At 42.0% G+C, this 12,526-nt stretch overlaps 1 protein-coding gene across 2 annotated transcripts in view; it reads right to left on the reverse strand.

The window, feature by feature from the left end:
* Golga3 (golgin A3) overlaps positions 1-10,484 on the reverse strand; it is a 50,384-nt gene extending 39,900 nt beyond the window's left edge. The window contains exons 1-3 of one of the 2 annotated variants that reach the window (XM_041647871.1): positions 10,182-10,484; positions 5,291-5,606; positions 2,922-3,074 (exon numbers count right to left, since the gene is read on the reverse strand). In XM_041647871.1, the coding sequence (XP_041503805.1) occupies positions 2,922-3,074; positions 5,291-5,426 (289 nt within the window). In that variant the 5' untranslated portion in view covers positions 5,427-5,606; positions 10,182-10,484. Of the gene's footprint in view, positions 1-2,801; positions 3,075-5,290; positions 5,607-10,181 lie in introns of both variants that reach the window. The other variant, XM_041647866.1, reaches the window with a different exon arrangement.
* Between the last annotated feature and the right edge of the window lie 2,042 nt (positions 10,485-12,526).

The following is a 12,526-nucleotide window of genomic DNA, read 5'->3' on the forward strand; positions in this document are numbered from 1 at the left end:
TGACCTGGGTTTTAAACAACACTAAAGCTCCATGACAAGCTGTATGAGATAGAGCTTTATAGGTCAGGATGACAGCAACAGAGTCATACGTTGTCACTAGCAAGGTGTGAACTCTCTAGAACTGGGGAGGTAAGATCAAATATGTAAGCTCATTTAAAAAATGTATAATTTTATTTATTTATTGGAGAGGTGGGAATATGCAAGTTCCAGGGCATGCTTGTGAGGTCAGGGGACAAAGTGCACGAGTCATTTCTCTTTCTATCATATGGGTCCTGGGAATTGATATCAGGTCCTTGGGATTGACTGCAAATGCCTTTAGCAATTGAGCCATCTCATCAGACCCTAAATTTATGAATTATTTTTATTCTCTATGTGTACGGGCAAGTATATGTTATGACACGAGTGAGGAGGTTAGAGGACAACTTCGGAGAGTTGGTCCTCCCCTTACACCTTTACATGGATTCTGGGGACTCAAACTCAAGTCATCAGGCTTTGCTTCTTTATCTACCGAGCTATCGTCTGCCTACAAGACATCACTTGACTTAAACACTGGTACACTTTCAGAAATTTAAAATGTACTACAACACTGACAAAATGATGCCAGTGAAGAAAAAAGCAAATCATTCCAAAAATGACAGTAAAAATGTCCAACAGAAAAAAAGATGTTCAAGTTCTTTGGCAACTGAAGTAAAACAATGTATCATTACCTCACCATCATGTATTAAACATAATGCAGCACTGGGTACAGTGACACATGCCTGTGGTCTCAAACTACCTGGAAAGCTAAAGTAGAAGGATCACTTAAGTTTAAGAAGTAGACGCTAAAGGCAGGCAGGTGGTGACACAGGCCTTTAATCCTAGAAGTTGGGAAGCAGACGGGAGGAGATATTTGTGAGTTTGAGGTCAGCCAGGTATATAGATTTAGTTCTAGGTCAGCCAGGGCTATACAGAGAAACCCTGTCTCAAAAAAAAAAAAAAAACAAGACAAAACAAAAGAAGAAGAAAGGAGGAGGAGAAGGAGGAGGAGAAGGAGGAGGAGGAGGAAGATGAGGAGGAGGAGGAGGAGGAGGTGGAAGAGGAGGAGGAGGAGGAGGAGGAGGAGGAGGTGGAAGAGGAGGAGGAGGAGGAGGAGGAGGAGGAGGAGGAGGAGGAGGAGAAGAAGAAGAAGAAGAAGAAGAAGAAGAAGAGAAAGAAAAAAAGAAAGAAAGGAAGAAAGAAGCAGCGGCTAGCCTGGGAACACAGACCTCATCTGCAAAACTAACAGAAATGGATCAGTTTCAGTACTTGGGAGTCAGAGGCAGGTAGATCTCTTTGAGTTTGAGACCAGTTTGATCTTCATATATACTTCTAGGGCTACATAGTTAAACCCTATCTCAAAAATAACACAACAACAAAAGAGCAAAAGTGTATGCAAGCCTGTAATCCCAGTAGATAAGAGACTGAGGCTGGAGAATCACAAACTCTATGATGGTCTTGCCTATGCAAATTCAAGAATATCCTGGGATACAAAGCAAGACTCTCAGAAAAAAACAAAAACAAAACAAAACAAATAAACAAAAAACCACAACAACAAAAAATAGCCCACCCTACCAAACAACAGCAACACACACATACACACACACACACACACACAAAAGGAAAAAAAAGAAAGGTAAGAAAGAAAAAAGAAAGAAGAGTGTCTATATGGGGAGAAGTGTCTTCACCAGTTACTGGCAATATGACTATGTGGGATAAAACTAAAGACCTGCTTGATCCACAGAGAAGCAAGCATAATGGCACAAGAACATATGTGCCAAGATTCTAGCTGTTACAATGTCCATTATGGCCAAGGATTAGAATATATCAGGAAAGCCAAGTGATGGTGATAGTCCATGCCTTTAATCCCAGCATTCTGGGACATATGGATCTCTGAGTTCTGAGGCCAGCCTGGTCTACAGAGCAAGTTCCAAGAGAGCCAGGGCTACATAGAGAAACCCTGTCTCAAAAATCAACCAAAGAGCAGAAAGTAAAAGAAATACATTAGGTAACAGGGCGCTGCCAACACAAGTCGTGGGGGAGCCACAAGATAAAACCAAGTGTTTTAATCTTATAAAATTATTTAAACAATAGAATCCTACTTTAAAATTACCTTTTAAAAAGTATTTATTTTTAGGTGTGTGTGTGATTCTGAGTGCAGTTAACCACAGGTGTGACAAGAAGGCATGAGACCCTCTGGGGCTGGGGTTACTGAGCTGCTTGATGTGGATGCTGGGAACCAAATCTGGGTACTCTGTAAGAGCAGTAAATGCTCTTAATTGCTGAGCCATTTCTCTAGCCCCTAAGATTCCTTTTGTTTAATTATAGGGGTTTGCTAAGTTGATGGACTGGCCTCCAGTTTCAATGCTCCTGCCTTTGCTTCTCACAAGCAGCTAATTACAGCCATATACAGTTCCTTTTTAAAGACAATGATGAAAACTCTGGGTATGTTTATATAAATATGCAAAAGATCTTGTGAGAATCTGGTTTGCCAACTTAAAACAAAGCCCCTGCCTGTTGGTTGGCCACCCATGAAGAACGACATGTGAGGTGTCTTTGTCAGGGAGTCTGACACTGTTGCTAGTACTGAATGGAAGAAAAGTTCCAACATCCAGATGTACTTGACTCTTTAAAGGGAAGCTACATCATTAAGATCATCCCTTTGCCTCCCCTTTGGGTACTAAGATAAGACAGGACTGCTCACACAAGAGCAGCCAGGCACTGATTCCAAGTAGAAGATGCTGACAGCAAGGGGTGGGAAGAGTCCAGAGGGAATGGATGCTTACACAGTTGCGTTTCTTGCATGGGAAGACTGAGTCTGAGAGACTGCAAAGCTTCTTTTCTAACACTGCCCTCAGCACTAGTTCCCTGAGACATCCTTAGGTTGTCATGGAAACCATCCACACCTGCAGAGGCATCAGGTACCACTGGGCTTGCTGTGGGATCAAGAGACAATGGAGGGTCTGGGAACTGCCCATTCTGAGAGAGGGCCTCCTGGCTGGATCTATCTGGACTTCCTCCTTCCCTAAAAACGCTGTTGTTTACTTCAACATTGGCATCTGGAAAGAAAGAAAAAGAGTGTTAGGCAGTATTTGAAAAAGCTTAAGTCATTTCCAGACACACAGCTATATGTAAGTCCCATGAGCACAGCATATCTACATCTTATAAGTCTGTTTTCTCTGACTTGCAGGAAATAGGCCCCATACCTGTCTTGGGGCAGGGAGACTTGGGGCAGTCTCATGTCCTCACCTGTTTACCTCACCCTCCACACTAGGACTGTGGTATTTAATTCATGTTTCCTTCCCACTTAAATAAGAAAAAAAAATTAAAAACCTTTGAAAGTCCATGTTTTAAGAGTGTGTGGGAGGGGGACAGAGGATTAAAAGAAATCTGAGAATTTTTCAATCACCTACAGGTGAGAGCAGGGCTAATCAGAGTCCACGCTCACATTTTCATGGACTGCTTTCAAAGTTAAGTTCAGAATATGTTCTCCTCCAGAGAGGTAGATAATCAAATCAGAGTGATTCTGCAAAAGTGAATAGAATCCAAACTTTGTTTTGGCTTGATGAATAAGAGTTAGGTATTATAAAAACTCTACTCACAGCCAGGTGCGGCTGTTCATGCCTATAATCCCAGCACTTGGGAAGTACAAGCAGGAAGGTCAAGAGTTCATGATCATCCTTAACTATTTAGCAAGTCTGAGGAAAGTCTGGTCTCCAAGAGACCATACCTCAAAAACACTAAACATTTTAAAACTTAGGTTTGCCTAAACCCAGGCTCAACCACTGTCATTACTGTACAAAGAACTAAAACACAGTTCTTCCTCAAAAGATGAAGACTTCTCAATTTAGACTTTCTTCTGCCTTCTCCTGGTGGGTAAACCATTTATCAGTAAGGAGGGAGGGAGGGTTTATCCTAAGGAATTCCCAGGCAGAGTGACTTAAGATTTCACAGGCACTAATACCAATGGGTACTAAGATATATCCAGAGAGCATGCAGGAATATCACCCCTCCCCTTTTTTTGCTCAAGCCAAGTAAAAACAGGGTTGTTACTTACAAATAAAAGGTCCTGCTACTCACTGACATGCATCCTTGAAAAAGAAAGCTACAAGTAGGAGATAGAGCACAGAAATCCTTAATGCCCAAGACCTGTTTGCTGTAGGACACAGATGGCCCCACACTGTCGGCTTTACTAAAGGCCACCCTTTGCTAAAGGGTGCAGGGATTCTGGCTCTACACTGTCAAACCTTCATGAGAGGGTGCAGGGATTCTGCATTTCTGATACAAGTTACAAGTGGCTGATACCACTTTCTGATGTGTAGATTGCTAAACAAAATGAGCTTTGAGCAACATATTACACCTTAAACAAAATATAAAAGCAACAAGATCCAATATGTATGAAGACTTTGTTTCCAAATATAAGTTTAAATATATACATCATGATGAACAGAAGACAAAAAAAGGCTATATCCACTTATCAGATGTTCACTAGACAGTAGGGATTGAATCAGGGCTTCACATATGTCAGGGAAGCACTCTACCACTGAGCTATATTCCAGCATTTTTGGCACATTATATAGATCACTTCTTTTAACCCTCACAACTACCCTATGTATAGGTTCCATGAATCTTCCTGCATGGTAGATTTAAGTGGTTACATACATCACTTCTTTTAACATTCACAACTACCCTATGCATATGTACCATGATTCTTCCCGAAAGGTAGATCTAAGATGTGATTCCATCATTATCTCGGGCATGAATACCAGTATCTGCCTCACCCACTGCATGTTAACTTCTTGAACATCATTTTATAAGACCTACAGTGCAATTTCTGTCAGAACTAGTACTTAGTAATCTATCTTTTTAAGGTGTATATTACATTGCTAGTTCCTGACTGCATGGGGTATGGGAATCACCTGATGTACAAACAATCCAGCAGCTAACAGAGAAACCATGCCTCAGGAATCCTAGACCACTAATCAGTTCCAGTTATTAAAACTTTGGTACCCAATCAACCAGGAAGGTATAATTTCAAGTACTAACAATAATTCACCAGTTGAGATCCACTGCTGAACATGGTACATATCTATGTGGCTCCTATTCTGTTGACTAGAGACTGTGCTTGATCTAAAGTCAGCGCCAAATGAAAATATCTGTAAGATGACTAAAACACTCTGAGAGAATGAAAAGTTCATGTCCCCCTGCAAGTCACCAGCTGAACACATCTTCTTGAAAATGAAATGCCAGAGTATAGAATGACCTGTTGACTTACACTGAGCTTTGGTTGGTTGGTCAGGCAGTAGTGACAGTGAGCCCAACGTCTCCAGTGAGGCTTCAGGGCAAGATGAAATATCACTGCTGGAATTGTCTTCCCAGAGGCCATACTGTTTAGCTGATGCACCATCCATGGTCAGCGCAGCCCAGGCTAAGACTCTGAGGAGCTAGATATGAGTCTGGATTAAGTTTGGTTTCTGCCATCAGCAACAACCCAGACCTTCTAGGAAGGATCCTACTCTGTTTTCCGTTTTCAGCGTAAGGTTTAATGTTTCACAAATGGCTTGAAGTCAAACCAAGTAATACCATGATTCCTAATAAGAGGAAGAAAAAAACCCATTATGAAACATAATTTGTTAGATTTCAAGTAACAGTTACAAGATTCCCAACTTGTATAGAAAACACAGATTTCTACACCACAAACAATCCTTGAGCACCTACATCATCCTAGGTTTTGAGGGCAAAATATTAAACCAGCCACACCTTAGCCCTTTGCTAAGGAACTGAGTGTCTCTCCTGGTCCCAGTTATAGAAGTTCTACTATGAATAATTTTCCAAGATTTTTAAAAAGAACTTGTTATCTGTTAAAAGTTGAATATGTCCTGAGAAACTGAACTTTAAATCTTATTTAAGCTTAATCTGAATTTAAATAACTATTTGTGACCAGCAGCTTATAAACTAGACAGACTTAGCTGCTCATAAAACACCTGGAATGACCATGCCCGAGGCCAAAGTTCCTACTAGGCAATTCCACTGCTGTAAACTATGCAACTCAGATCTAGAGGAGTGAAAATTAAAGAAGCAGTTGCCAAAGGATGAGATAATAGTATAGTATGCTAGATGGGGAGATCAGGAAGGGAGAGCCAAGAACACACAAAAAGAGCTGACATAGAAAGTGGGCAGAGAGGGATCTTACAGCAGATGATCATCTACCTTTTCCTATTAGGAGGATCAGTAGTCTTCTGACTCACTGTGGCAGACTAACTTTAGGAAAATATAATTTCACCTTGAATGGCAATTAGTTATCAACTCTGAAGTGTGCTGATGATACTACTAACTCGTTTCCTTATCAAAAAGTAAGATTTAAATATGAGCTTCCAGGCATACTCTGTAGGAATGTTGGCATCTACATTCTTCAGAATAAGTTCTGTATTATTTTTTCTGTGCTATGCTTAACTTGTTTCACGGCAAAATAATCTACATCCCAAGCTTACAAATTATGCTAAAACCAAGTGTGGTGGCATATGCCCTTGCACTCAGGAGGTAGTCAGGTTGATCTCGGAGTTTGAAGTCAATCTAGTTTACACAGTGAGTTTCAACAAGTCTGGGCTACAAAGTTGTCTCAAAACCCAACCAAACAAAAACAAAATTGACACTGAGAAATTATAGTTAAGAAGCCTCACTAAAAAGCTGTGATGCTGACTCAATGGTAGGCTAGCATACTGACACTTGCCACTGCAGACACATGTCCTCTGACTCCATCTGTTCTCTGCGACTGATGACCACCTATGAATGAATGGACTCACCAATGATACGGTCACCTCAGCCTATTAACATAGCAAATGACTAGTATAGGTCTAGAAATATGACAAATACAAAAAGGAGGACAGCTAAGAAGTCCCAGAAATAATATGCTCAGAGGCTAAGAGTGAGACTGTCCATAAAGACAAACATTAGCCATGAATATTCAAGTTCCACTGATGATGTTAATTTGATGGCAGATGTATCAAGTTGTCACAAGCTGGGGACTATCACATATTTACCTCTTTATTCCCCTTACTCTGATTTTGTGCTAAGCAAAACACATGATTCCTAAGCAGCCCTTCCTCTTTTCAGACATGGAATGGTACAGCCCTCCAGAACAGAGGACCCCCAACTACAACTGACTCTGCTTAGCTCACTTAGATGGCTCCTGTTCAAAATCAGCTACCTCCTCAAGTGAATCTACAGACAAAATTTCTGGACCGTGCTAGGAGTTGGGCTTCTGACAGCAGTCCTGCTCGAAGGGCAATAAACTGACATTTACTATACACCTTCGGTCTCCTTTGAATTTTGATGAGCACGACTCAGTCATACAGGGTCTCATTACCTCAGACTGCTGACAAGGGCAAGTCTCTGGGTACCAAAGATGAAGATAAGATGTGGGGGTGGGAAGAGGCACAAAAAAGCTGGTTTTAGTAATACACACTACATTTATTTGTGTGTGTGTGTGTGTGTGGTTTTTTTTTTTTTAAACAAGTTCATTCTCATTATAGTTACCCTTTTGTTTTTCATTTGTTTGGTCAATTTAGTTCTTTTTGTGCATATATATGTACACACCTTCAGATGCCATTCATCTTGTTTTTTGAGACAGTATCTTGCACTGACCTGGAGTTTCAATACTGGCTGACCAGTGAGCCCCAGGAATCTGCCTGTTTCCGTCTCCCCAGTGTTGGAGTTATAAGTATACATTACCATACCTGTTTTCTTGCATGGGCTTTGGCAAAGCATCAAAATCAAGTCCTCATGCTTGTATGGCAAGCACTTTACTGAGTGTGCCATCTTAGCTAGCTTGATTTGTTTGGTTTTGGTTTGGGATTTTTTTTTTCCTTTTTTTAGACTAAGGCTCAATATACAGGCCAGGATAGTCTCCAACTCATGTAAATCCTCCTGATTCTACCTTTTGAATGGTAGGATTACAGTCCTGTAGAACTTCATTTAGTTTATAGTTTCATTTTTAACCACTTGCATTCCCATTTCTAGATGGTAGAACAAAGCTATCACTAAGGAATACCTAACTTTAGCAGTTCACCTAGATCCACTCTGAGAGACAACAATCTCAGATGCAAAAGGTTTTCGAGTTTTCCCCAGCAGAATCCATGAACTTGATCCATAAAAATAGCTACCCTATTACTGAGGTTATCATCAAATAGACATGAAGCATAGCCAAAGATAAAAGAGGACCTCCCAAAGATGTCTGGTTGATGACACATTATCAAATAATAACAAATAGCATCTGTATAAGCAAAAACCAAAATTTTAGCCTCAGGTACAGCAAGGACATAAATGATAGAACTTGAGTTAAACGTGTTCGCCTCAAATCCTGACTGTTCCTCCATTTGGCTTTAAAAACTTGTTAGGTAGATTTCTGAGCTACTCTAAGCTTATTTTCTCATTAACAAAAACTCTAAGAAAATGAATACAAAACTTTTGCTAGGATGGACTATAGTAAGATAAAGGATCTGTTCATGCCTTGAATAAATGGGTGCAATTATTTCTTTTTTTCAAAAGCTGTTCAAAATGGATAGTAAAAGTCAAACTGAAGTTATATTCTCACTTGAGAAAATAACACTATTTAAAGCAAGTGGCTAAAAACCAGCTACTTTTAAATCTTAATAACATCAGGTGACTTGTATTTCCTCTGCTTTTTTTCTTTTCTGAAGAGTAGAAAGGAAATAGGCTATTTTCCCCCAGATTGTGTCTGTGTCTATGTGTCCATAGGCATAGGTGTGTGGAGGACAGAGGACAACATATGAGAGTGGATTCTTTCTTTCCACCATGGGGCTTCCATAGAACTCATGTTATCAGACTCTAGAATCCTTAACCACTGAGCCATCTTGAAAATATGCTTTTAGATTTTGAAGCAGAATTTTACTATGTAGGGTGGGCCTCAAGCTGGTGGAAGTCTTCCTGTCTTGGCTTCACAAGAACTGGTATTTCAGACATGTGCAACTACAACCATTTTTTTTCCTTTTCTTTCTATTCAAGGTACACTGGCTGAGAGTTACTAATGGATTATAAAAGCAAAGGCCATGATGCATCTATAGATGGTTTACAATGTCCCACTGATAATAAAATACAAGCTTCTTAGCCTAAATTAGAGATCACTTTTGTTTCTGCTTATGTCTATACCCCTCACATGCTGTGCCTTTGTTCATTACCTGGCTATATTACGTACCCAGAAGTACAACTGATACTCCATAAGGTCACTAGATTTTTTATTTGTTTGTTTTTGACAGGGTTTCTCTGCGAACAGAGCCCTGCCTGTCCTGGAATTCGTTTTGAAGACCAAGCTTGCCTCAAACTCACAGAAATCCGCCTGCCTCTGCTTCCTGAGTACTGGAATTAAAGGTGTGCACCACCATGCCTAGTTGGATGGTTACACTTCTTGGTCACTCTTTTGAGACATTACTCTCAACAATTTTGCACAGAAGCTTCTTGTCATGGAGGCCTGCCTTGGGTCCAAAGTCACCTCTTCCGCATGCCTGACAAAGCTAATCTTTTCAGTTTTCTTTCAACAACTGTTCTGAGTTGTCAGTATACCTTCAACAAGAAGTAGTGAGAACAGAAACCACAAAACTACTGTATTCTGAGGATCTGTTGCAAACTGGGCCTGTCTTTCCATAGACATTCAGAAAGTGCTGTGGAAAGCTGGGAAACTATTCACTATGCTCTCTCTAGTTACTGGTTCAACGTCCATGTTCAGCAGCACCGTGAAACATCTCTGAGCACCAGAACCAAACTAAGTCCCCCACTGATTGAACCGACTTGCCACCATGTCACGTTCGTCATCAACTGCAAAAGGAGCAGACTTCAAAATAAAAACTGACCCAAGCAGCAATAGCACAACGCTCTCAGGGCCGACCGCATCCCATCAGGTGCAGAGGGAGTACCTGCGTTCACCAAGCCAGTACTGACACTAGATGAGAGGCAGGCTTCCAGTCTGACAGAGCAGAAGGAAAAGCTGACAAGAGCTGGCCGCCGCTGATCCCAAGTCTGCGTGACCCTCCCCGAACACTGCATTTGCCTTGCCGGCGCATGCCTCTCTGGGCGCGGCGTTGCTCGGCCAGTCCCACCGTCCACTACCCCAAGGCCCCGACCCTCCTCAGTACTAGCCCCACAACCCTCACCATCAGTGACCCAGCCCGGCAGCTCCTGTAGGACGTGGCCGTGTGAGGGGCGGGGCGCAACAGGGCACCAGTCTCAGGCAACCCCCCGGAAACAACCTGTCCGCGCGGCTTTCGTTCCGGAAGAGAGGTCTGCGGCCAGTAGCCACCTTCTAACTGTGGTCGGTATGGCTCTTGATCCGGACAGAACTGGGGCAGACTTCAGAACGTGACTTTAAATTTTTGTGGGCTTTCCCCTCAGAGAAACAACTTGCAGCCTACAGGACCAACTCAGACACACACAAAAATTTGAGCTTCCGGCGGCAGTGGCGCAACCCGGACTCGCCAAGCTCCCGCCCCTCACAGTCTTCTGATTGGTGGATAGGATGACCCACGTGATCACGCGCCCTAGGGCGTGGCTTTCCCGCTCGAAACTGCCTCCGAGGTGGTACAGGCTATTCCAAGTGCTTGGATTCCTGTGTGTTTTGCCAGCTTTGTCAACACCACTGCAATCCTAGCATAAGGAAGTCTGAGGCAGAGTATCACAAGCTCAAGGCCTGGCTGGACTATAGAGTTCATTTTACCTTAAAAACGTCTGGAATGCAGTTCAATAGTGGAACTCTTGGATTCAATCTCTAGCATGTCAAGAGACTGGGAGAGAGAAGAGAAGCAACAATACAGATCTATTATACTATATATTAAACTAATGGCACAGCCACGTGGAAAAAATACTAAATATAACTTTTTTTTTTTCGTGCTGGAGTCTGTCGTGAACCTTGAACGTTTCAAGCAATGTCCCCACCTCCAAGGTACATTCCCAACCCCAAATAAAAATTACCATAGCTTTATTAAAGTAAAATTGACATGCTATAAAGTTTGCCCGTGTACAATTTGATCATTGTTTAAGCAAATTTGCAGCTGTGCACCCATTTCTATAATCCAACTTTGAGCTCTTTCCTGGAAGTGGCTTTCATGCCCGACTTTCAACCCCTGGTCACTACTATGTTGCTTCTGAGTGTGCTTGCTTGTACACTGCATATAAATAGGATTCATATACGATGTCGCTTTGAGTTCTTTTCAAAATTTATCCATGCTGTACATGATTAAGTGCTTCATTTTCATTGCTGAATAATTCTATTTTCTGAGCCGGGCGTGGTGGCGCACGCCTTTAATCCCAGCACTCGGGAAGCAGAGGCAGGTGGATCTCTGTGAGTTCGAGGCCAGCCTGGTCTACAAAGGGAGTTCCAGGACAGGCTCCAAAGCTACAGAGAAACCCTGTCTTGAAAAACCAAAAAAAAAAAATTCTATTTTCTGGATATTTCTCTTTTGTTTCTGTACTTATCAGTTGATGAGCAAATTTGAGTACACTGAGCACCACCCTGTTGTGCATACAAAGGGTCTTGAGGTGGACAAAAGAACTTAACAGGGTTCTAGATTTATATGTCCATGGAAGGGAGGGCAAAACTTCAGAAACCAATACCTGGTATGAGCAGGAATTAGAGTGGGAGGAGCTGCCACTTACAAAGGCAAACTGTTTATTCTGTACCCACTGAGGACTGCTGTGTGCCAATGACATTGCTAGATGATCTAAAGTCCCTGCTATCAAGAAACTTACTCCAGGGTGGGAAACAGTCAACATACATACAGGACAGGAGATGATGTCAGAGATGGGTAGGTGGACAGGTGTTTTGCAATTGGATGAATTGTTTAGAAAGGACCTCTTTGGGTTGGTAAGTGGCTCAGCAGGTAAAGGTACCTGCAGCACAAGACTGGCAACCTAAAACCCATATAAAGGTGGATGCTGAGAATCAACTCTACAAGTTGGTCTCTAATCTCCACATATGCACCATGGCACACTCACACATGTATACATATCATACACTCACACACAAAGTTTTTAAATATATAATTTTTTTGAGTTTTCAAGACAGGGTTTCTGTGTAGCTTTGGAGCCTGTCCTGGCACTAGCTCTTGTAGATCAGGCTGGCCTTGAACTCACAGAGATCTGCCTGCCTCTGCCTTCTGAATGCTGGAATTAAGTGGTGCCGCCACCACTGTGTGGCTTAAATATAATATTTAAGGACCTCTCTTGTCAATCTGAACTAATACCTAAATAAAATATACCTGGGGAAAGTTGCTTCAGAATTCCAACATGTTCCAGGTTCCTGTGAGGAAGCTCGCCCAGAACTACACTTGCCGGAGCGGGTAGAAAGCATGTGACGATCTAAGAGAGTGTTAAATAGGAACAGCATGGGGAAGGAAGTCTATGAGGCTATAGGATGTTTGAATAGGGCATGCAGCAGCGGGAAGCAGAAGTTTCAGAGATGGCAAAGGTTACAGTAATCAGAGGTAGGCAGTTGCCCAGGCAC

Source organism: Microtus oregoni, unplaced genomic scaffold (genome assembly GCF_018167655.1).
Source record: "Microtus oregoni isolate MIOR12 unplaced genomic scaffold, Mior012 000003F_ref0000135, whole genome shotgun sequence".
NCBI classification, from domain to species: Eukaryota; Metazoa; Chordata; class Mammalia; order Rodentia; family Cricetidae; genus Microtus; species Microtus oregoni.